Below are 24,039 nucleotides of genomic sequence, written 5' to 3'. Positions count from 1 at the left end.
GCCAAATATTGTCCCACCCTAACAAACCAGACATCAATGGAAAGCTTATTTATTCAGCTTTCGGGTGATGTATACATCTCAATTTCGAAAAATTGACCCTTAAAATTGACTGGTTTTGTGGCCCAGGGTCACATATAATGTCATTTATAATATAATACATTAAACTGTAAGTTCTTAACTTGTAGTGCACCGATCACCGAGTTACAAGGATTATCTTTGTCATTTACAACTAGGTCCACGTTGTGAGTTGGAAATAAATGAGTGTGTTTCCAGCCCATGTCAAAACGGAGGTGTCTGTAAAGATTTGGAGGGTGGGTATTTCTGTACATGTCCTCAGGGCTTCACTGGCGACAATTGTGAGGTTGATGTTGATGAGTGCTACAGCACCCCCTGTCTGAATGGAGGAACATGTGTGGATGCTATCAATGATTTCAGGTTAGTGAGGAAGCCTTTGTAGAAACTGTTTATGCATATGCATTAGGAAGATGGTTATAATGCGTTGTATTTATTACAACTGACATATGATAGATAACAGACTTTGTCTCACATTTGCGATCAGGTGTGAATGTGTGAATGGATACAGAGGCAGACTATGCCAGGTGGACGTAGACAACTGTGATCCAAATTTGTGTTTGAATGGCGCGACCTGCATGGATGGAGTGGCCACTTTCACCTGCCGATGCCCTCCTGGGTTCAACGGAACCAGGTGTGAGACAGGTATAGAGGGAAAGAGATGAAAAATCATCATCATAGAGAGAAGTTTTATAAAGGCTTGTTAGAGACAAGTCTTTGTGTCACTTTAATTGAGATTTAATTAAGATGCGTTCCAAGAAAAGTTCCTAGCAGCACTTAAAATGATTCAGTAGACTTAATTTTCACATCCAGTTATACAGTACAGAATATATTTTTCATAGAAGTTTTCTGATAAAGTTTGATCTACTGTGACAACAAACTGTAATTTTTCAGAACCAAAAACTTCCTCCCCAGTTAAAAAAGGTAATTTATTAGAATTAAGCTACAAAAATATTTGCTTTGAACTTCTGCATCTTTCTGACATGTTAGCAATAAGAGAATCATTTATAATTGATTTTTATAAATCAAATTGTCATTTATAAATATGTATTATTTATTTGAGGTAAAACCTTATTGACATTACGAGTTAACCACAAATATACTGATCAAAAAATAATGTTATGAATGTTCAGATAATTAATATGACCCCTTGATAATTACATATCATCTGCTGTCTTTTCCCTTTTTTCAAACAGAAATGCCCTACTCTTTTGATCTGGAGTTTGAAGTTTCTGGTATCCATGGTTATGTGATGATGGATGGTCACATGCCATCACTTACACAGATCACATGTACGTTTTGGATGAGGTCATCAGACACTGTTAATTATGGAACTCCCATCTCTTACGCTGTGGAAGGAAGTGACAATGCCTTCCTCCTCATTGACTATAATGGGTGAGAGCTTTATTTAAAAGTTGCAAAATTTGCATTTGCATAACTAAACTAAATATTATTATGATTCTATGATCGGTTTAACAGTTTTACATTATGCAAGTTCATTTTTTCCTACACCTCACTCTTGTTTATCCGTCACTCTGTTTTTTCTTACATTCTCCTCTTTTCCTGTTCCCTTTTGTTTCTCTCTTACTTTCAGGTGGGTCTTGTACATTAATGGCAAGGAGCGGATCACTGACTGCCCAGCAGTAAATGATGGCCTCTGGCACCATATTGGTGTATCATGGCGCAACAAGGATGGTGATTGGAGAGTTTATATTGATGGGAGCCCTTCAGATGGAGGGAAAGGACTATCCGTTGGCACTACCATACCAGGTTGACCTTTTTACCTAATAAAGAATTCAAACAAACTGCCAGTTCATTAAGACACTATTACTGCTTATGGTGCTTCAAAGAGAATGTGTGTCCCGAAACTTAAATGTCTGCTCTATACTTACTTTAAACAGGAGGGGGTGCTCTGGTACTTGGACAGGATCAGGACCAGAGGGGAGATGGCTTCAACCCAGTGGAGTCCTTTGTGGGCACTCTTAGCCAGCTTAATATATGGAACTATGTTTTAACACCACAGCAGGTAACAGTTTATACACATTCCTTATTCTTACTCCTAAGTTACCAGAGTAAAAAGTTCACTGAGACCGAATTTATATTTCTACTATTCTCAGATCAAGTCTCTGGCCACTAGCTGTCCACGTGATCTGCAGAAAGGGAACGTGTTTGCATGGCCTGACTTCTTAGGAGGAGTCACGGGCCGAGTAAAGACCAACAGCAAGAGTGTTTTCTGTGCTGGTAAGAATCAAGTCAAGTCATATATTATTATTATTCAACCATTGCATGGGGGAACAAAACACTGCTGTCCTTGTAGTGAATTTTCTATAACCTTTCTCATTTTAGGAGACTAACTGCCACAGAGTAACAACAATACTCATATTTTTATCAAATGTATCCTTATATGTACCAACCTAACGCATATAAATCATTATAAACTTTGAGACTAATGGATCATAAATCAGTCAGGTAAGTATGTTTTTATGTACTTGTGAGAAAGTGTAACATTTATTGTCCACTGTTTTGGTCTTTGTTAGACTGCCCCCTGGTGGATGCTTCTGTTCCTCAACTGCGCTCATCCACTAAAGCTGTGAGTCCAGGCTCTAAGGTGCAGTTCTCCTGCAGTCCCGGGTTCTATCTGGTGGGGGAGCCGGTGCAGCAGTGCCTAAACAGAGGCCAGTGGAGCCACGCAGAACCAATATGTGAACGTGAGTGATGTGAATGCACAGATATGCAACAGAGGACACACAAAAGCATAGCTGGCTGTTTAAACAACCACACGTTCAAAATTATGGTCATTTGGTACGTATGGTTGTTTAAACGGCCAGCCACATTTACAAATATACTTACACTGTACTGATGTACAATCATACAACTTAAATTGAACATTTTCAAATGTAGATAAGCACATGCCATAACACAAATAGATGAATAGTTTGTGCACATACTCACATGTACTCCATATACTCGCAATGTAGTATTAACATTACTCATTACCCAGTACTAGGACCATCATTAATCTGTACCAGGGCCTTTCTCTTTATCTGTAGGTGTGGAATGTGGTCTTCCGCCTGACCTGGAGCATGGGCAGTATCATGGAGAGGATTTCTATGCTGGGAGCACAGTGCTTTATCAGTGTAAACCAGGGTTCTACTTGCTAGGGGAGAGTAAGATGTTGTGTACCAACAATGGTAAATGGATTGGCAACCCACCTGCATGTCTGGGTAAGATACACAGCAAATCAGGGAAAGAACCTGAGAGAAGCTTTCAATAGACAATAGGTCTATACCAGAGTTATCAAGCATCACTATACTCAGGTGCACCTGGAACCTAGAATATAATTTTACATTTTGTTTGTCTTTGTTGTGTTGGTTTGTGCTCATATTACAGATGTGGATGAATGTTCTCTGGGCTCTGAATGTGATGAGCATGCTAGTTGTCAAAACACCGATGGCTCTCATATATGCACCTGCATACCTCCTTACAGTGGAGATGGAAGAAACTGTACAGGTAACACAATCTCCTAAACTGGACATTTATAGTTTCCACAGGTTGCAGATGACTGCGCTTACAGCCCACACAGTAACATGTTTATTAACTAAAGAAAATTATTAATTTTTTTTTATTCTCACTAGAGCCGGTTAAATGTAAAGATCCAGGTTTTCCTGAGTTTGGCCACCGTGAGGGCAGTAATTTCATCATGGGCAGTGAGGTGGTCTTTTCCTGTAAGGAAGGCTTTGAATTGATCGGCTCATCCCATCTATCCTGCACAGAAGAAGGAATTTGGAAAGGAGATGTCCCATACTGCAAAGGTAGGCCTAGCTTTTATATCTGTTTATTGGAGCTGTTCTGTGCCTGCATTCACTGGTCCATTCAACATTTGGTGTAAATATGATTGTTTTGAAAGAAATTTTTTTTTTTTTATTCAGATAATTACTATTAAAATTAAGTATCACGGTTTCCACAAATTGTTTTCAACATTAATAATAATGATAATAAGAACTAAGTTACTTGAGCCCCAAATCAGCATATTGGAGTAATTTCTGAAGGATCAAGTGACACTGAAGACTGGAGTAATGGCTGCTGAAAATTCAACTTTGCCATCACAGGAATTAATTACATTTTTATCTATATTAAATAAGAAAACAGTTATTTTAAATTGTAATAATATTTCCCAGCATTACTGTTTTAATGTATTTTTGATCAAATAAATGCAGCCTTCCTGAGCAAAAGAGACTTATAAAACAAAAAAATCTTACCAAACCCAAACATTTGAACGGTAGTGTAGCAAATAACAAAACAAAGCTAGCACGCATAACAATTACTTGAACATAATTCTTGATTTATTCTTTAGTAAAATCAAAGGAGTCAAGCTAGTACTAATGTAAATATAATGTAAATATTCCTGTTGAAATATACTGAATGTTATTAGGTAATAGTAACAAATAAGCTTGTCTTGGGATCCGAATGGTTGCAGCAGTCTTCTGTGTAAATGTAATCCAACTGCCCCCACACACACAAATTGTTTCTCAATCTCGGTGGGAAACTGGCTTGATTACAGAGATATAAAATATCTGTGCCTATATAGGTACCTAATCTGATAAAACTTGATAAAAAAAATGATCAGCTTTGTTCAGTCCATGTTACTGGAAAAATTAAGCAGTTAACAATCCAGCAGACGGAGCGTTATCCTGAATCTCAGCCAGCAGCTTTTATGAGGCTTTTATACCTTGTCATCTCACATTACTGTATGTCAATTAGAGTTACATGTATTTTGTTTTGGCGGATTTCCGATACACTCTGGATGCATTGCAGTGATGACGTCAGTTACTGTCTGAAGTCTGCACAAAACGCTGAGCATAAGCTGTTTCTAATGATTTCCACCAACAGCCCTTTCCTGTGCTCATCCCACTCTTCCTGAATATGGAATCATGAAAGGGTCAAACTTCACATACGGAAGCAAGGTGACTTTCAGGTATCACTGTCACTGTTAGATGTAGTCGGTTTCTAGAGGTATTGTATAGTAAATTTTAAAAGACCTGTTTAAATATGAGAGAGACTACTTTTGTTTAACAACATATTGGGAAAGGACAATATTTTTGTGCGTTTGTGTGTAAATAACTTTTTCATTTTCTGCTCCGCTGCAGTTGTGAGAAGGGCTATGTCCCTCAGGAGCCAATAGAAAGCCAGTGTCAATCTGATTTGAAGTGGAGCAGAGAGCCCCATGTTTGTCAGCCTGTTACCTGTGGTGAGCCTCCAGTGGTGGATTATGCGGAGTATACCCTCAATGGGAAAGTGTACCTCTCCACACTAACCTACACCTGCATAGAAGGATACAGGTAAAGTCTGATACATATTCATCACTGACTATGAAAAGTGTAGCAGGAACAATATAGGACAGGGGTCGGCAACCTTTTATAAACAGGAAAACCTGACCCCTGGAATAAACAGGAAAACATTTTCAAATGGTATGGTTGGTTCTTATACAATCTAGATGTCAGAGAATGAATTGACTTTCCTGTTTTTTTGGTGTAAAGATTGCAGGGTGCCATGGAACTGAAGTGTGAGTCATCAGGAGAGTGGGCATCTCCTCCCCCCATGTGTGCCAGAGTGGACTGTGGCAAACCTCCTCCTTTGAAGGATGCTGTGATTAAGGGCGACAACTTTACACTGGGTAGCAGGATCATCTATGTTTGCAAAGAGGGGTAATTAACCTTATATATGCATATTTTGTTGCCAAAGGATTTGATCAGATTGTATTTGTTTGTAATCACCAAGGACTGATGTTTGATGCCCTATTAAATATATTTTTCAGTCACTCTAGTAATGATTTGTAAAATATGTCTTATTGTAGTTACACCCCCCTTGGTGTAGAAACTCAGGAATGCCTCCCAAGTGGCAACTGGACTCGTAATTCTGCCCAGTGTGTGCCTCGGTCTTGTGGACCACCACCCCAAGTTGACCATGCCTTACCTGACAATGGACACCAGCTTTTTGGAGACACTGCTATCTACTTCTGCGATGATGGCTACACTGCTGGTAACAATACAAAACTGTTATGCAATGCGCAAGGTGTTTGGGCACCCCCAGATGGATTTGGCATTCCTCACTGCATTGCCAACTTCTGTCTGCGTCCTCCGGATTTACCTCATGCCATTCTGGACTCCATCAACAAACCAAAGTATGCAAGCAACACAGAGGTCAGCTACAAGTGTGAGGAGGGCTTTGTTCTCAACAAAACAGGAACCCTGAAATGCATGATAGGGGGAGAGTGGACACCCTCGCCTTTGGACATTGGCTGTATGCCTGTCAGATGCTCAAAGCCAGTCAGTATTGAGAAGGGTTATGTAAGTGGGAACAATTATAGTTTTGGAGCGGTGATTGCATACAGCTGTGATAAAGGGTATTTTATTCGAGGAGAGAAGAGGAGAATTTGTAAAGCCAACGGTGAGTGGGGAGGTGTCTTGCCCACATGCCAACCTATTTCCTGCCCCAACCCACCTCGCTTGGCAAATGGTTTTATCCAGGTAAATACAATACTGTCTCCCAGTGATTCATGGTATTTTAGTACCATATTGATTAGATTTTTTTGTGTCTTATTTCTAATTTATTTAGACAAATTTAAATAGAATTTTAATATTGATGCATCCCTATTAAGGAATATTTGCAATTCATTTATTTAATCCGTAATTAAATATGTATGATACTTTTTTCCCATAGGGCCAAATAAGAAAGAACGGCTACATATACAGCAGTAGAGTAACCTATGCTTGCAATGATGGTTATCGCCTAACTGGAAAGCCTGACCGTATATGCATGGCCAATAAGCAGTGGTCAAACAACAATCCTCCTGTTTGTGTTCACCTCACCTGCCCTACCCCACCTGATATCAAAAATGGCCGTTATCACGGCTCCACCTTTGAAGTCGGCAGCAAGGTGGAATTTACCTGCAACAAAGGATATGAACTCATTGGAGATTCTGTATGGACTTGTTTAAAGTTTGGAAATTGGGACAAGAGCGTAACCCCACGTTGTTCCCCAGTACAGTGCCCCGAACCACCTTTAGAGGAGAATCACCTTGTACTGCGTGGATTAGATTCTGACTCAGGCATTGTGGAGCTTTCTTGTGAGGAAGGGTATGTTCTCCATGGTGCACGAACTCTTCGTTGTACCCCGTCCCAGGAGTGGAATGACTCTTTTCCAGTCTGCAAACAAGTCTTTTGCGGACCTCCCCCTGAGGTTGCCTTTGGTGACCCATCTGACGCACTGTCCTACTTTGGTAGTGTGGTGACCTACTCTTGCATGGATGGCTTTACACTCCGGAAGGAAGCTTCTGTCCGCTGCCAGGCAGATGGGAACTGGAGTAAACCTTATCCCGAATGCATTCCTGTTGAATGCCCGCATCCTGAGGACATACCAAATGGAATTGTGGATGTTCAAGGACTAATGTATCTTAGTACTGCTGTCTATAGCTGTAAAGCAGGGTATGATTTAGCAGGTAACAGCACTGTGCTTTGTGGTCAAAGTGGACAGTGGATAGGAGGTGTACCTGTATGTCACCCTGTTAAGTGTGCTGCACCCAAGGAGATTCCCAATGGCTCTGTTAGATACTTCAAGCTTCAGTTTAGCCAATCAGTTACATATTCCTGCCACAGGGGGTACCGCTTACAGGGCCCAGAAATGCTTACCTGCCTGGAGAATGGACAGTGGCACCAGGAGGCTCCTACTTGTGAGCAGATCTACTGTTCTCCTCCAAAACCAATTGAGAATGGCTTTGTAGAAGGACGGGACCGCAAGTTTGGGGTTACTATCTTCTATAGCTGCTTTCCAGGTTTCCTACTAGTTGGTAATAATCATCTCACTTGCGAAGAACATGGCTGGTCAAGCTCTGAGCCCAAATGTATGCCTGCTGACTGCGGCCTGCCTCCACATATTGATTTTGGTGTCTACTCGAAGGTCAAAGAACCGCCAGGAGAAGATGACACACTTACAAGCCAGTATTTACCTATAGACAACAGCTTTTTACATGGTTCCCTGGTTCAATATCATTGTCATTCTGGATATAAAATGAAAGGTGACATTGTGTTGATGTGCCAAGAAGATGGCACGTGGAATGGGACTGCCCCTGTGTGTGCTCCGGCACAATGTGAGACTCCACCCAGCCCTGAATATGGATCAGTTATGGTAACAGATAGTGCACTTGGCAGCCTTGCGGAGTACAGTTGCGAGGATGGTTACGAACTCAATGGACAGGCCATTCGACAGTGCATTTCTGGGAAGCAGTGGAGCGATGACGCTCCTCGCTGTTTGCCCATCTCTTGTGGTAATCCTGGAGGCATTGCGAATGGTGAGGTGATTGGAAAATCCTTTCACTTCAAGGCACTTATTCACTATGACTGCCATAAAGGGTTTGTCCTTGAGGGTGTTGAAACTAGAACTTGCCAGGTTGATGGGAAATGGGACAGCAAAGCTCCATCTTGTAGAGCAATCTCCTGTGGGCGCCCTGTTGTATCAAAGGATGTTTTAGTAAGAGGAGACGACTATACATTTGAAAAGAGGTTGTTGTTCAGCTGCAATCTCGGCTTCATCCTACAGGGAGCACCGACCAGTGTTTGTTTAGCCAATGGCAGTTGGAGTGAGGCTCCTCCAAAGTGCCTCCCAGCCAACTGTGGTCAACCACCGGTAATTGAAAATGGCCGAGTAACAGGCACGGATTATGGTTACAACGGCATGGTTAGGTATGCTTGTGGCATTGGATACGTCTTGACAGGAAATCCAACACTAATATGCAGAGCTGATGGACTATGGGATGACCCTCCTCCACGGTGTGACATAGTCACTTGTGACCCACCTGAGGACATTAGCCATGGTTACCTGAATGGATCAAGCTTTAATTTTGATGATGTTGTGGAGTATATCTGCTTCCCAGGCTATGAGATCGTTGGCAGTCCAGTTTTGCGATGTGCTGCCGAGGGTGTCTGGCTGGGGCAAGTTCCAGAATGCCGATCTTGTGTTTGCAGTCCCCCAATTCTTAAGTACGGTGCTATTCTCGGCCGAGATCACACCTGTGGTGCAAGCATCTGGTTCCGATGTGATGAAGGCTACAAAATTCTTGGCTCCACAGAGGCCATATGCGACAAGGGTGGAATGTGGAGTCCAGGAGTACCCATCTGCACCCGAGGGAGATGTTCCAGCCCTCCTCCAGCTGTGCCTAATGCTGTCGTACAAGGCAGTGCTGCCTACTCCATTGACACTGTCACTTACCGGTGTAGGCCAGGGTATCATTTGAAAGGTTTTCCCCATCTGTCCTGTGGAAGGTTGGGTAGATGGGGAGAGCCAAACCTGAACTGTGAACCTGTTTCTTGTGGAGTGCCTCCTCTTGTCCCAAATGCAGAGACTGCTGGAGTGGTGTTGACCTATGGCAGTAAAGCTCAGTATAGGTAATTTGACATAACAGAAACATCCAATAAAAACTAAGTACAAATAAAAAGGTGCTGAGTTGCTTTAAACTGAACGTTCCCACTTGACATAGGTGTAAAGAAGGCTTTGAGTTGGCAACAAAGACAGACTCAATAACCTGTCAAAGTGATGGCACCTGGTCCAAGCACAGTGTCAGATGTCGACCTTCACCCTGCAGCCTGCCTGCTAACCTCACCCATGTAGTCATCACAGGCAAGCAGCTCACACCTGTAGGGGGAACAGTCATTATCTCCTGTAGACCAGGGTACTATCTTGAGGGACCTGGATTATCTGAATGTTCAGTAAGTGATATGTCAAGATGATCATTTTCTGTGGACACTCCTTGCTTCATTTGGGGATAATTTTGTCTAATGATGTCTCAGGATGTTATTTCCCTTTTATTTGATCCAGGTCTCTGGCAAATGGTCTCCACCTTTCTCCTCCAAGTCTTGTGTGCCTGTTATTTGTGAGAAGCCTCTCCCCATTATCAATGGCTTGGTTGAGGACAAGAGCTACAATTATGGAGATATTATTAGCTATACTTGTCTACCAGGTTTTGAACTACAGGTACATTATTTTTATCCATCTATTTTTCACATAGCTTGTCCTATGTAAGGTTGCAGGGATGCTAGAGCCTATCCCAGTGTCTCAGGTCGTAGGCAGGGAAACACTCTGAAAAATGCCCAGTTCAACACAGACATTAGACTTTATGTAGTTAAAACAAATAAATTCAGTGTCAACAAAGCTTATATTATTTTGTAACAAAACTAATGCCATATTCCCCCCAAATCATTGCCCAATAAATATGTTTTTTATAAAGATGAATAAGAGGAAACCAAGAGAATGTATGATGTATTCTTATTTCTCATCATCCAGGGTGATTCTGTTCAGACATGTCAAGATGATAAAACCTGGAGTGGAACTCAGCCAGTGTGTGCTGGTAAGAATTTTTCACAATGCAAAACATGCTATTGTAGTAAGAAAATTAATTTATTATTAATATTATTATCAAAATCATTCTGCTTGATTTCTAAACTCATCTTTTGTCTCTTTTTTTTAGCTGTGTCATGTGGTCCTCCACCAGTGGTTTCCCATGCAGTTACTGTGTCCAGTGGTCAGACATACCAAAGTATTGTGAGTTATACGTGTCATCCAGGGCTGAGTTTGATTGGTTCACAGAACCTCACTTGTCAAGCAGACGGAAAATGGAGCTTACCTACACCATCATGTGAATGTAAGAACAGATAAACTGTCACTCTTTAGCTTTTAAGTAACACAGTGTAAATTCAAAGTCTTTCACTGTTCCTCTATTTAACCTTTTTTTATTATTTTCTCTTCCTTTCTCTTTTTCACAAATGTACATATACACAAACTATCAGTCCCAGATGGCTGTGAGAGGATAACAGACTTATTGAATGGAAAGGTGCAGGAGCACAATCTGTCCAGCGGACGTGCTCTTGAGTTCCACTGTGACAAAGGCTACACACTGCAGGGAGAGTCTATCATCATGTGTGTGGGAAACGGCTCCTGGAGTTCGCCTTTCCCTGTCTGTATACGTATGTCATGCACAATGATTTCAAAACACTGTTTGTTCATTGACTTATTGATGTTTTTAGTTCACTCACAAGTCTTTCAAAAACAGACATTCTTTTATGTGTGCAAACTTTGCAAGACTTTGCCCAACAGACGTTTTTGGTAGAGTAATTTTCACAACCTAACTAGTAAAAGACTCTTGTTAAGCCTTCATCAGTGATAGCACCACAGAATACCTTGTTTTCCTACAAGGAACACGCAAACTAAATGTCACATTTCTAAGAATTAATATGTTACTTCATTGTTGGTTTGGGTTTTTTTGTTAGTCATCAGTTCCATTCAAAGTATCTAAAGATAAAATAGTTTAGACATGCAGTAAATGACTCAAATCTTATCCCCCCACCTCCACAGCCAAATCATGCCCCTCTCCTCCTGGCTGGACTGGAGGCAGTTTCAACGCTACTCAGATGGTTTTCCTGGTAGGCCAGTCAGTGTCAGTCAGTTGTCCTAAAGGTCAGCAGGTCAAAGGTAACCAGGGAAAAGTTATCGCCACCTTAACTTGCAGGAGTGATCAGACCTGGACCCCCATCAGTGCAGTGTGTGAGAGTGAGTACAAACATTCATTATTTCCACCTTTATTGTATTTTACAGTGGCTTTACATGACAAAAAAAATCATGTTAAAATATGAAGTTGTGGTTGGTTAAGAAGACACTCTGGACTTTGAGCCAAATCACTTCAACTGCGTGTAATCACTCTGACTCAAGCACAGCTGCTGATTACAGCAGCTTGAGGAGTAAAATTTGACCAGTATCATTTGTTCCTCATTCAGACTGCAGCATCACAATTAGTGCTGCTTTTCATATTGCATGGTATCCCTACTATCTGTGTTTTGTTGGAAACATTCTCCTGTATTTTCTTCTGTGTTACTTCTGCATGCTATCATTCCGAATATTAGAAGCCTACTCTCTCATAGTTAATTATTGCTCCTTTGTTGTGTTGTATAATTTGATATTTTGATCCTTGGGCGTTTTGCATGCTATAGCTCTGCAGTATGATATACGTACTACTAGATGTATGTGGTGGTGTGTGTGCACATTTATTGACTCCTTTTTATCTTTTACAAACTTTTCAACCCATTTTCTGAAATCTGATCCTGGCAGTATGTGTATATATTCACTTTTCTCTCTGTGAGACACCTGTTGAATTTCACTCACTGCTTGTAGCATCGCTATTATCAGATATGGAGGATACTATGATCTCCTGTTTTGATTGGATGCTCCCAAAACTAATTAGGCTTCTTGGAACACAAAAGAAATGTGACATTTTCTAAAAAGATTGAAATGAGAGAGCATGAAATTGCCATTTCATAACCAACCTTGAAAGACCCAAAAAGCTTCTTCAACGGACTGCTCAGCCATGCTGAGAATCGTCGTTTCTAACGTACTGGTCCGGTCCATTTTAATCACACACAGGGGTGTCCTGCGGCCCATCACTGTACGTGGCAAATGGGGTAGTCCGTGGGGCAGTGTTCCAGTTTGGAGATGTGGTGTACTCATGTTACGCAGGCTACACCATGGAGGGTTCTAGCAGGAGTGTGTGCTTGGAGAATGGCACTTGGACCCCACCCCCTACCTGCAAAGGTAGCACAAGGAACTGCCCTTAAATCCCACTTGGAGTTCTGACTTCAGCCTTTTTCTTCATCTTTGCAAAATCTTGTGACTCCTTTTGACTGGTCTTGCACATTTACACATATACACACAAGCACTGAGCACTTTAGACAATGATATTAGGCCACACTTCTAGTCAGTGGCTTGAGGTTAACTAGCCACATTTGCACATTTTTGGTCTCAAGAATCTCATTAAACTTATTCACACAAATCTCCAAAGTTCCATGCCCTTTCTGTAAATATTGTAAATAGATTAGAAAATAGAATTTATAATGTTTTTAATGTCAATGAAAAAATTGTTATGCTTATCAGGGGCCAGTTGCATAAACTTAGACTTTATATTAAGACAGTGTCTTAAAGGGGTCATATGATGCTTTTTTAAAGATGATTATTTTGTGTATCTGGTGTAATAGAATATGTTGACATGCTTTAAATACTGTACATTATTGTAAGTCCTCTATGCCCCGCCTCTCTCAAACACTTCGTTTTCTACAAAGTCCCTCCTTCCAACAAGCGCAGTCTGCTCTGATTGGCCAGCTGACCCAGTGCATTGTGATTGGCCGAAAACCGCAAACCCTCGTAGGAAATGTAACGCCCCTTACCATAATCGCGAGCTTCATCTTTCAAAATAAATGTAAAGACAGAGCCCGAAAGGGGAACAGAGTCGCGTGACAGACACAGTGATGAATATGTGTTTGCAGTACACAAGCCACGGTTAAGACAGCTGACTCCACTGTGATGTGTCTCGCTCTCTCTCTCGCTCTCGCTCTCGCTCTCTCTCTCTCTCTCGCTCTCTCGCTCGCACACACACACTCACACACACACGATGCGCAAAACTCCGCATTTGAACAGTCAATAGCAAATACTTAAACTAATAACAAAACAGTAGCTGATTCAGAAGCGGCAGATTGTCATAGCAAAGTCAGAATTACCTCCTCTCCTAGCTTCACGAAACGGTCGTCCATAAAATGCATTGCTGTTCTGTTGTAAGTAATCTTAAAGATTCCTAAATGCATCTACTTCCGGAAGGCCAAATAAAGTGCTTTTGTTTTCGCCTAGAAACACACAGCGTCTCCCTGACATGGCTGCTTCAACACTAACTGCGGTTACTGAAACCACGCCTTCTTTCTTTGCGTGCACAATTGGGCGGCATTATGCAAATATTTCCACATAGTGAGATAGATATGTGGGGGCGTGTTAGAACGAGCCATTTTAGGGGAGCGTGGCAGAGTCTTAAATTATATAAAGCATATCTCTTTGGTTTTGAGACTTTAGTCTTTGCAACTTCAGGGATCTTATCTATGCACAATCAGCTTGTAACACTCCAAAGAGAAAGGAAAACTTGAAATCGCATCATATGACCCCTTTAAGAATTAGTCTGAGTTAGCCAGGGGTAATCGGTCTTGCTTTTTGGATTCAATTTAGACTAATTCACGTTTTTATGTAACTGAATAAAAAAAATTTGGACTAAAGAAAATAAATTAGATTACTGATTTGTAGTCTAAGCTTTTTATGTAACAGACCCCAGGGGTGCTTTTATTTGGTTTTTAAAACAGTAATGTTGTGAAATATTTTTATATTTTAATTTTACATTTTCAGCAGCCATTCATTATCACATGTTCCTTCAGCAATCATTCTTAAGATTTCAGTTTGGTGCTTAAGAAACATTTCTTATTATCGGTATTAGAAATGGTTGTGCTGATTAATATTTTTTGTGGAAACAGTGATGCAATTTTTTTCAGGATTCTTTGATGAATAGAAAGTTAAAAGAACTGAATTTGTTTGAAAAATTAATTTTATATCAATGTAAGTCTTAACTGTCACGTTTGGTAAATAAATGCATGAATAAAATCTTACGGACCCCAAAAATTTGAAAGGTAGGATAAGAAATAAGACTTTGCCTTCCATTATAATACTGCCTCAATCTCCTTATAAAGTATAATTTTATTATTATTTTAAATAATTTTATTGATGTCATTAAGTTATAGTGCTCTATAGACCCTAACAAGTAAATGTTATGTGCTATGCAGCAGTATGTAGCTAACAGTTACTTAATGTCAAAGATGTTATTTATTGCATATTTTAGCATAGATAGAATGTTATATTGATCAATCCATGACCAGAAATGGTTTTATAATAGTCCCGGAAACAACAGCATTGTCCCACAGAGATTATAGAGATGGGCTTTGGTATGAATGTCACTCTTTTCAACAAGGCATGATATTTTGCTTTAATTTTTGGCATGGTGATGTTTTAACATTGTACTTTACATGGTAAGCCCTTCTTTCAGCCTTGGAGTCGTTGGCTTTTTTGGTCTGACTGCTGCATGTAGAAACTAATTCTGATCAGTGGAGTTTCACACTGGTCTTAACATCTAACATCTGGTTCATCTTCTGCTGCATGTTTTGTGTGGTATTTTGGAATTCTGTTAGGAGAGTGATTGCACTGCTACTTTTTTGTGATTGTGTCAGTTTCATCGCTGTATCAATCGTGTTTTGTGTGTTTGTACAGCTGTCTGTTGGCTCCAATGTCAGAACGGAGGTGTGTGCCAAAGACCAAACACTTGCTCCTGTCCAGAGGGATGGATGGGCCGATTTTGCGAGGAGCGTAAGTACGCACACAATCATGCACGATAACAGCAGCAGCACTCACACACAGAGATTATTAATATTTCCATATGACAGCAGTCCATTACTTTAGGTAACATTTCATGGGTCAATAACAGCATGCATCACAGCGGTTTCTTAAAAAGCATTGCTTATTAACAGTCACCTCACACACAAAGCTGCATTTCTCTCTTTGGCTTCACTTTTTCTTCCTCAGGAAGCCAAAACTGCTGGGTGTGGTGTGAATGTCTTTAAAGGGTTAGTTCACCCAAAAATAAAAATTAGTCCATAAATTACTCACCCTCAAGTCATCCTAGGTGTATATGACTTTCTTCTTTCAGACGAATCCAGTCGGAGTTATATTAAAAATTGTCTTTGATCTTTCAAGCTGTTTAATGCCACTCAGTGGGTGTTGCATGCATCAGTCCAAAAGAAGTTAAATAAAAAGCCCATCCATAAAAAAATGTCTCACACGGCTCCGGGGGGTGAACAAAGGCCTTCTGTAGCGAATCGATGTGTTTTTGTAAGAAAAATATCCATATTCAAAATGTAATAATCACTTTAATATAGCTAATGTAGTAAAGAGACCAAGTGGTTTAAACAACGTTTTGTCTCAAACTAAAGTTTTAAAAAGCTGACTTAACTCAGATTATTCTGATTATTCCTATCTCTTCAACCCAAAAGTCACACAGTTTGATACTGCCTGTGCTTTTTACTGCAGCGATCTGCATCCTACCATGTCTCAATGGAGGACGCTGTGTAGCTCCATACCAGTGTGAATGTCCAACAGGATGGACAGGCACACGCTGCCATAATGGTAAGAGTGTGTGTTTGTGTATAATGACTTGTGATTGTCGTCGAGAAAATGTATTACATAAATGTTGATTAGTAGCAGAATAGTTAAAGGGACAGTTCACGCAGAATGAAAATTCTGTCATTAATTACTCACCCTCATGTCGTTCCAAACCCATAAGACCTTCGTTCATCTTCAGAACATCTTTGTTCATGTGTGTGATGCTGCTGACGTAGAACACACATGCACTGAGTCTTGTTTACGAGCAGAGGAATGCACATGCATGTCGTGGTACTCTGGCAGAAGATGGCAGAAGACGGTAACTCGGGGAAGAAGAATTGTTGAATAAAGTTGTTGCTTTCTTAGTGCACAAAAAGTAGCTTTGTAAAATTATGGTTGAACCACTGATGTCACATGGACTATTTAATCAATGTCCTTACTGCTTTTTTGGGCCTGGGAATATTACAGTTGCTGTCTATGGAGGGTCAGAAAGCTCTTGAATTTAATAAAAAATACCTTAATTTGTGTTCTGAAGATGAACAAAGGTCTTACGGGTTTGGAACGACATGAGGCTGAGTAATTAATGACAGATTTTTCATTTTTAGGTGAACTATCCCTTTAACTAGTCAGAGCAGCCTCTAATGTTGTCGGTCTTGTATGAGTAATTAAATAACAAATCTACAACTTTGAGGAAGTAGGAACATCACCTGCTTTATTGAGTCCTGACAAGTTGAGACGAATGAAACACAATTAGTGATAACCTCACAGCATTTAATTATAGCCAATTTATGAAGTCTATCGAACATCTGTCATTCCCTCAAGCTATCTGTGATCTTGAAGATATAAGTCTTAGTTCAACTATAAAAGCTGCTATTTAGGGAAATATCTCACCATTAACTAAAGACATCAAGCTAAACAATTTAAACTTAAGAGTTTAAAAGTAGGGTGGAGTGCAGGGATTAGAGTGATTACAGACAGGACCTCATGGTGGGATGGGGGCCGGGGCTCATTCTCCCGGGGTCATCCTATGTCATACTCACGTTGTTGCCAGGCAACACCTGTGACAACAGACTCTAATAGTGATATGCAGTAGATCCCAGGAGCCCAAGCAGTAAAACAAAACACAATTATTGAAAACACATAGGGGCAGTTGACATAAGTTATGACATAAATAATGTTTACACCATAATTTACCTTAAGTTATTTTAAACAGCATTTTTCTAATTATACTACATTTAGTTTTATGAACTCATAATAATTGGCAGACTACATAGAATATAAAAATTAAATATGTGAAATGCAAAACATGTAATAGGTGAAAACACCTTATTAAAAAATTCTGAGAAATGATGACCAGCATCTAAAAACATACAGTTTGTATTATAGCAAATATATTATAGCATTATAATATTTGTATTATAACAAATTTACTATATTTCAATAAAATATATAAATTTTTCATACTTATTATTAACCTGAATTTAAATTAAATTTAATGTTTTATATATTTAAACGCATTTTATGTCACCATTTAAGTCTAACATATTGTTTTGTCTAGTTTAACCTGAACTGTTTCTGAAACACCAGGTTTTCTTTGACATATTGATGTGTATGGATGCATTTGCTTTCACAATACCATGAATATCTGCAGAATGTATGACTTATAAAGACCAAGAACACATTTACAATACCACACACTTCTTATTTTTACATTTCTTAATGAAAAGATTTATTGAGAACACCACCAGCAGGACTGTAACTGCATGCATTGAATGGTCTTTAAATCTCCAGCACCAAGACAAACAAACCTACTTGCTGAGTTGCTCAAATTCATTAAAGCAAACCTGATTTGGTTTTGCATACTCAAGTACAGTATTTACTGTATGTCACTTGTCGCAGTGTTTGTTCTATAGATTTTAACCGATTACTCACTGGTTTTCATTCTGCTGCTGTGGTCAGACTCTTTGTGTTTTGTCTCGACTGGTGTTGATTCATATGTCAGGACAAAGGTCTCTAGGGCAAAGAGGAGTTCTGGAAATGCTTGATTCCTCAAATTAGAAATTTAATCGCATATCTGCTGCCACTGCCAGACAAAAAACCGACGACAGCTGTGGTTAAACGCGATAAAACGAGCAGACTGAACAGAAACGATCGTCAAAAATGCTCGCGTTTGCAGCGCATACTTCTTATCCTAAAAGTCAACTTTTCATTACCTTTAATATTTTAATTTCATACAAAGCCAACATAAAATACATTAGACATAGCCATTATAGAGGGCCAAAACCTTTTAACAAAAGTCTTACTTCTGTTTCTGTATATAAACTAAAATAAAACAGGATATAAATGAAGCAGACAAAATTAGAATGAGTTAGAGGTTGAGAATTATGCTTTTTTTCTGCGTATATTAGTTATTACAGTGGTTGGTTTGTGTTTTTCTTCATTTATGCTTATTGATAATCTCCTCCAGTTTAACGTGATTTGATCCAGAAAATTCATCAATCTGAGAAAAAAAAGAAAAAAAGCTGAATCAGTTACAGCACAACAAGGAGGAACGAACAGGTTAAAAAAAGATCACAGAAATGGAACCGAAAACCTCCAGAGATGATGCTTTACCTTCTTTCCATTCTTGTAGAAATGGAATGTTGGCATACATTTGATGTCACAGAAAGCGGCCACATCCTAGACAGAGAAAGAGGGAGTGGAGATCAGGTCTGAATACGTTTATTCAGTCTACTGTGTAATGATAAGCATCTTTTCATTTTGCTTAGCCAGTCTGAGCACTTTTGTAAAAGAGGGATGAAATTATGTCCACAGCAGGACTCGAAGGCTGTCGAAATTTAAAAAAATCCATGATATGTTTAGAAAAAAATAATGTGTTTCATATTCATTTAATCTTAAAATGATGCTTGCCGCCATTCCTGAAATCAGTCACAAAAATATCCGCTGGATATGCGCACTGTTATCAGAACCTTCAAATGCTCGGCTCACATTTGCCATCCTTACCTTGCGATTTAAATGTCAGGCAAAAAGCATGACATTTCAACAAATCGCAAACATGTATCAAGAATTCAGCTTTCGAATACACACACATCCCGTCCCGTCCCCCATCAGCTTTGCAACACAGCATTGTAATAATAGCTAGTGTTTGTAACCATAACAACATGGGCAACCAGAATTGTCCCATTTTGTCACTGTCTCGATCTACCTCTGATAAAACTGAATGACAGCCAATATCCTTTCGGAGCGCTATCCCATGAATCAAATAACACAGTATCAGCAAGCCGATCAGGAGAACAACAACCGGGTGTGCTGGGATGTTCTAATGTGTTTGGGTCACTTACAAAAGGTTAGGCGGATAGCGAGGCCAGTATTCAAATGAAAGTAACACAGTAAAACCCAGATGGTGAATCTATGTGAAAAGGGTGTTTTGTTCATTTGGCTCAGAAGTCTGTAGGCTTTCAAGTGTATTCATCAGAGAAAAAGACACCAGGTGACTAACCTGTGCATCATCCACATCCACCTTTAGAAACACGACATTTCCGTTCTCTTGTTTTTCAGACAGCGTCTGTGGAGGGAAAAAAGGCGGTTTTAAAAAGCAAACCACAAAGCTCGCAATCAAAGCACTTCCTTTGAACTTAATATTTCATTCCTTCCGTTTCATCTGTGAAATTTGCATATGCTTGCTTTTGTTGTCTAAACCAGGTAAAAATGTATGTGCGCACTGAGTAAAGGTAAAAGTGAGCAACCACAAAACATGTAGGCTACATATGGCTGAGGTTGGTGGTTAAAAAACTCCCCCCCCCCAAAAAAAATCTCAGTGTAGCCTATGTATTGTCTAATGTATGTATAAGGAATGAATCAGCAGTCTTTTGTCTTTTATTCCTCTCTTCTTTCTTTATCAGGACTGCCTTTCATTTGCATTCTGTGAATGATTCATGCTTTAATTCTTAAGGAAGCTTCCCTGCCGACTGCCCCGACAACACAGCACAACAACAGAGCCACTCCCAGTGATTCCGGAGGCCTCTATAGAAGACATGACAGCTCCAGATGTCACTCTCAATCTCGGATGCGGTGACATATTCAGCAGTGCATGAATGCTCACTTTAAAGACTGGAGCGATGTTCTGGCAGGGCCCACACCATGTGGCTGTGAAGTCCACCACCACCAACTTGTTCCCAGCATTTTTCAGAGCATTGTCGAAGGCAGACTGCAGAGAGAGGAGGAAAAGTAGATTCAGTTTCCAAACTGACATGACACATTCCTTCCTACTGAGGTTCACTGAAATGGGCGATGATGAGTCATAATGCTATGGTTTAATCAGAGTGACCAAGACATTCAAATATTTACAAAAGAGCCATATGGCCTATGACTAGAAAGGGGTGACGCAGCTTTTGCTTTTCTATTTGAGATACTGAAATACATATCCTTTTTAGTGAAATTACACTGATGCAAAACAAACACGTAGGCCTACTACTTTATTGTAAATTAATATCTGATACAACATTTTAATGGTGATGGTACAAAAAAAAAATGTGTACACGTATGTGTATTTTATTGCATTTGTTTAGAATCCTTTATGACTGTAAGTAGCATCATAAATCAATTTAAATGTAGATCCTGTTTGAACTGCATGTAGGCCTATATTAATGTTTGATCCTCGGATTTTGCATGTCTAAAATCAAAACACTTCAGAAGGACACTCCATAGGAGAGAAAAAGCAGCTCGTTTGAGTAGCCTACTACCGAAGGATCGAGTCTGATTTGTAATGAACCTATTAACAAACAGGTCTGGAAGAAGATTAGTTCAATGCAACGGATTGAATCGATCTGAGCAGAGTGTCACTGACTCACAACTCGGCTTGACTGACTTACAATGATTCAAGCGTTTAGAAAATCAGCCAAAGTAATTGATTTGTATTATTTAATGTAAATGATATTTAGATTTAATTATATATTTATAAGGTGAAGTACAGCTGAAATCAACACAATCAATTACAAAAGCACCCTCCACGTGGCTTTATTGTAATGTTCGAGTAACATGACAACAGATGGATTTCTGCTTCAGACTTTATATCAGAGACTGAAGAGCCACTGAATCAGTTTGTGAAATGAACTTTTCGAAAGAACCGATTTGAGTCAGACCTCCCATCACAACTGCACAGCTGTTTACACAAGCAAACACTTCCTAACTAACAGCCACTTATTAAATCGTCCTGTTTAAAAAGTAACTGAGAACAAATGTACTTTTCATTACTGTACTCTGCTCGGAGCTTCTTTAAGAACACTAGAAACCAATACACGTTCTCATGTGTAAACGTTTCCGCCCACATTTGTTCCGCAAGCAGAGTTTCGTTAAAAAAAAACGACATGCGGTTATAGCTTATTTTTATCTATATAAACGCATTTTTATTAAAGTTATTAACCTATTCGAATACATTGTTTTCATAGACATCAGAAGTCAAACATAATTAACGTGCATTACCTATAAAGAGTTACAGTCAAAGTCAAGGTAGCAGCTCAAATATTGGTATTATATACATACCTTATCCTCAATTATGATAATCATTTTGATGATTTTGATGTCTGTCTTCTACTGGTCTACTGTGTACGTCTTCTGAAAGCTCCTGCTTCATTGACAGTCAGAGTAGCAGCCGCATCATAGCGTGAACACGGCCAATGACTGACTTACAATGATTCAAGCGTTTAGAAAATCAGCCAAAGTAATTGATTTGTATTATTTAATGTAAATGATATTTAGATTTAATTATATATTTATAAGGTGAAGTACAGCTGAAATCAACACAATCAATTACAAAAGCACCCTCCACGTGGCTTTATTGTAATGTTCGAGTAACATGACAACAGATGGATTTCTGCTTCAGACTTTATATCAGAGACTGAAGAGCCACTGAATCAGTTTGTGAAATGAACTTTTCGAAAGAACCGATTTGAGTCAGACCTCCCATCACAACTGCACAGCTGTTTACACAAGCAAACACTTCCTAACTAACAGCCACTTATTAAATCGTCCTGTTTAAAAAGTAACTGAGAACAAATGTACTTTTCATTACTGTACTCTGCTTGGAGCTTCTTTAAGAACACTAGAAACCAATACACGTTCTCGTGTGTAAACGTTTCCGCCCACATTTGTTCCGCAAGCAGTTTCGTTAAAAAAAAAACGACATGCGGTTATAGCTTATTTTTATCTATATAAACGCATTTTTATTAAAGTTATTAACCTATTCGAATACATTGTTTTCATAGACATCAGAAGTCAAACATAATTAACGTGCATTACCTATAAAGAGTTACAGTCAAAGTTAAGGTAGCAGCTCAAATATTGGTATTATATACATACCTTATCCTCAATTATGATAATCATTTTGATGATTTTGATGTCTGTCTTCTACTGGTCTACTGTGTACGTCTTCTGAAAGCTCCTGCTTCATTGACAGTCAGAGTAGCAGCCGCATCATAGCGTGAACACGGCCAAGTAGCCCCGCCTCCAATGAAGACAACGGACCAATCATGGAATTATGAGGTTCTGTAACCCCGCCTACCACTACACAGCACAAATATATGTAATCAGCAGATAAAGCTCAGTAAATGCCATATACGAACGTTTTGCGCGGCTTGAGGCATACATATTTAGGTGTAACCTCTATAAGGAGTGAAACCTGCTCCTTTATCTTGAAAGACCATCACTAATCCTGGTTTTGCTATGAGCAAGTCAGAATGACTTGACAGATTCCGGATTTACAGATTTACTGTACGCGACGTCAAGTCACCGAGAGTAGTGGTGGAACTGTAGTAGGCTATTCTTATTTATTTTTTCTTCTTTGTCTTCCTATATCATTTCTGTATTCATAATGTCATCCAATGTTAGATTAATTGTTGAATGTTAAGAGTTTATACTTGCAATAAAAAAACTGTAGTAGCCTAGGCTATAAAAACTGTTTGTATACTATGCACACACATTCTTGCACATGTATAGTGCATCAAATAGTAAACAAAGAACATTCAATGTCTTTTTTGACAGCTTTTACAGGTTTTTAGACATACAAACGGTATTATCACAGAAGAAAGCAGCTGACATGTTCTGAAAACTAACACTAATCACTAATCTTACCTAATAGGCAAATAGCTAAGGTAATACAAGGAGATACAAAAACAATTACAACAGCAAATGTTTCAACCTATTAAACCAAAAACATTTTTTTTAGTCACACTTCCTACTTTACAGAATCACTGTGACTCAAGCTCTCACAGCTTCTGCTTTTGTATATTCATTGTTGAACAAGCCAGTCCTTAAGACAACCTATTTTAATATCTTTATCTTGAAAGCACACGTCTGTAATTAATAACTAATTTATAGACACAGTCCCTAATAAAACGTTCTCTTGAATTCATGTCGTTGTTGTTTAACCCTGTCCTCTAGTGGCTGTAAAATGCAATCATCAACTTATTTTTTACTCAATGTTAAAGGGGTCATATGATGCTTTTTAAAAGATCATTAATTTGTGTATTTGGTGTAACAGAATATGTTGACATGCTTTAATGTTCAAAAAACACATTATTTTTCAAATACTGTACATTATTGTAGGTCCTCTATGCCCCGCCTCTCTCAAACGCTTCGTTTTCTACAAAGTCCCTCCTTCCGACAAGCGCAGTCTGCTCTGATTGGCCAGCTGACCCAGTGCATTGTGATTGGCCGAACACCGCAAGCACTCGCCGGAAATGTAACGCCCCTTACCATAATCGCAAGATTCATCTTTCAAAATAAATGTAAAGACAGTAAATAATGTCATTAGTTTTACCATCAGTTCAAGCCCGAAAGGGGAACAGACACAGTAATGATGCAGTACACAAAACGCGTTTAAGACAGCTGACGTGCTATGATTTCTGACAG

At 39.3% G+C, this 24,039-nt stretch overlaps 2 protein-coding genes across 3 annotated transcripts in view; one reads left to right on the top strand and one right to left on the bottom strand.

The window, feature by feature from the left end:
* LOC107563152 (sushi, von Willebrand factor type A, EGF and pentraxin domain-containing protein 1-like) overlaps window positions 1-17,694 on the top strand; it is a 33,344-nt gene extending 15,650 nt beyond the window's left edge. Inside the window, exons 20-44 of the mRNA XM_016247950.1 lie at window positions 234-435; window positions 560-717; window positions 1,269-1,467; window positions 1,667-1,842; window positions 1,974-2,098; window positions 2,190-2,313; window positions 2,610-2,780; window positions 3,123-3,296; window positions 3,463-3,582; window positions 3,708-3,884; window positions 4,963-5,047; window positions 5,220-5,411; window positions 5,610-5,777; window positions 5,927-6,599; window positions 6,793-9,512; window positions 9,605-9,833; window positions 9,943-10,098; window positions 10,408-10,471; window positions 10,592-10,765; window positions 10,911-11,087; window positions 11,476-11,670; window positions 12,538-12,705; window positions 15,244-15,339; window positions 16,060-16,155; window positions 17,690-17,694. Coding sequence (XP_016103436.1) covers window positions 234-435; window positions 560-717; window positions 1,269-1,467; window positions 1,667-1,842; window positions 1,974-2,098; window positions 2,190-2,313; window positions 2,610-2,780; window positions 3,123-3,296; window positions 3,463-3,582; window positions 3,708-3,884; window positions 4,963-5,047; window positions 5,220-5,411; window positions 5,610-5,777; window positions 5,927-6,599; window positions 6,793-9,512; window positions 9,605-9,833; window positions 9,943-10,098; window positions 10,408-10,471; window positions 10,592-10,765; window positions 10,911-11,087; window positions 11,476-11,670; window positions 12,538-12,705; window positions 15,244-15,339; window positions 16,060-16,155; window positions 17,690-17,694 — 6,824 coding nt within the window. The remainder of the gene's footprint in view (window positions 1-233; window positions 436-559; window positions 718-1,268; window positions 1,468-1,666; window positions 1,843-1,973; window positions 2,099-2,189; window positions 2,314-2,609; window positions 2,781-3,122; window positions 3,297-3,462; window positions 3,583-3,707; window positions 3,885-4,962; window positions 5,048-5,219; window positions 5,412-5,609; window positions 5,778-5,926; window positions 6,600-6,792; window positions 9,513-9,604; window positions 9,834-9,942; window positions 10,099-10,407; window positions 10,472-10,591; window positions 10,766-10,910; window positions 11,088-11,475; window positions 11,671-12,537; window positions 12,706-15,243; window positions 15,340-16,059; window positions 16,156-17,689) is intronic.
* A 629-nt stretch (window positions 17,695-18,323) lies between these two features.
* Window positions 18,324-22,606, bottom strand: txnb (thioredoxin b). 2 transcript variants are annotated; one of them, XM_016247030.1, is made up of 5 exons: window positions 22,489-22,606; window positions 20,234-20,338; window positions 19,631-19,696; window positions 18,745-18,810; window positions 18,324-18,631 (listed from the first exon to the last, which is right to left on the bottom strand). In XM_016247030.1, the coding sequence occupies exons 1-5, from the start codon at window positions 22,510-22,512 to the stop codon at window positions 18,569-18,571; spliced, it is 324 nt and encodes a 107-aa protein (XP_016102516.1). In that variant the 5' UTR covers window positions 22,513-22,606; the 3' UTR covers window positions 18,324-18,568. The 2 variants fall into 2 exon arrangements, with proteins under 2 accessions (XP_016102516.1, XP_016102508.1); XM_016247022.1 differs by lacking the exon at window positions 22,489-22,606 and adding an exon at window positions 21,673-21,782.
* Window positions 22,607-24,039: the final 1,433 nt, after the last annotated feature.

Source organism: Sinocyclocheilus grahami, unplaced genomic scaffold (assembly GCF_001515645.1).
Source record: "Sinocyclocheilus grahami isolate Dianchi unplaced genomic scaffold, SAMN03320097.WGS_v1.1 scaffold24.1, whole genome shotgun sequence".
In the NCBI taxonomy this organism is placed as follows: Eukaryota; Metazoa; Chordata; class Actinopteri; order Cypriniformes; family Cyprinidae; genus Sinocyclocheilus; species Sinocyclocheilus grahami.
This window is presented reverse-complemented; position numbering and strand designations above follow the sequence as displayed.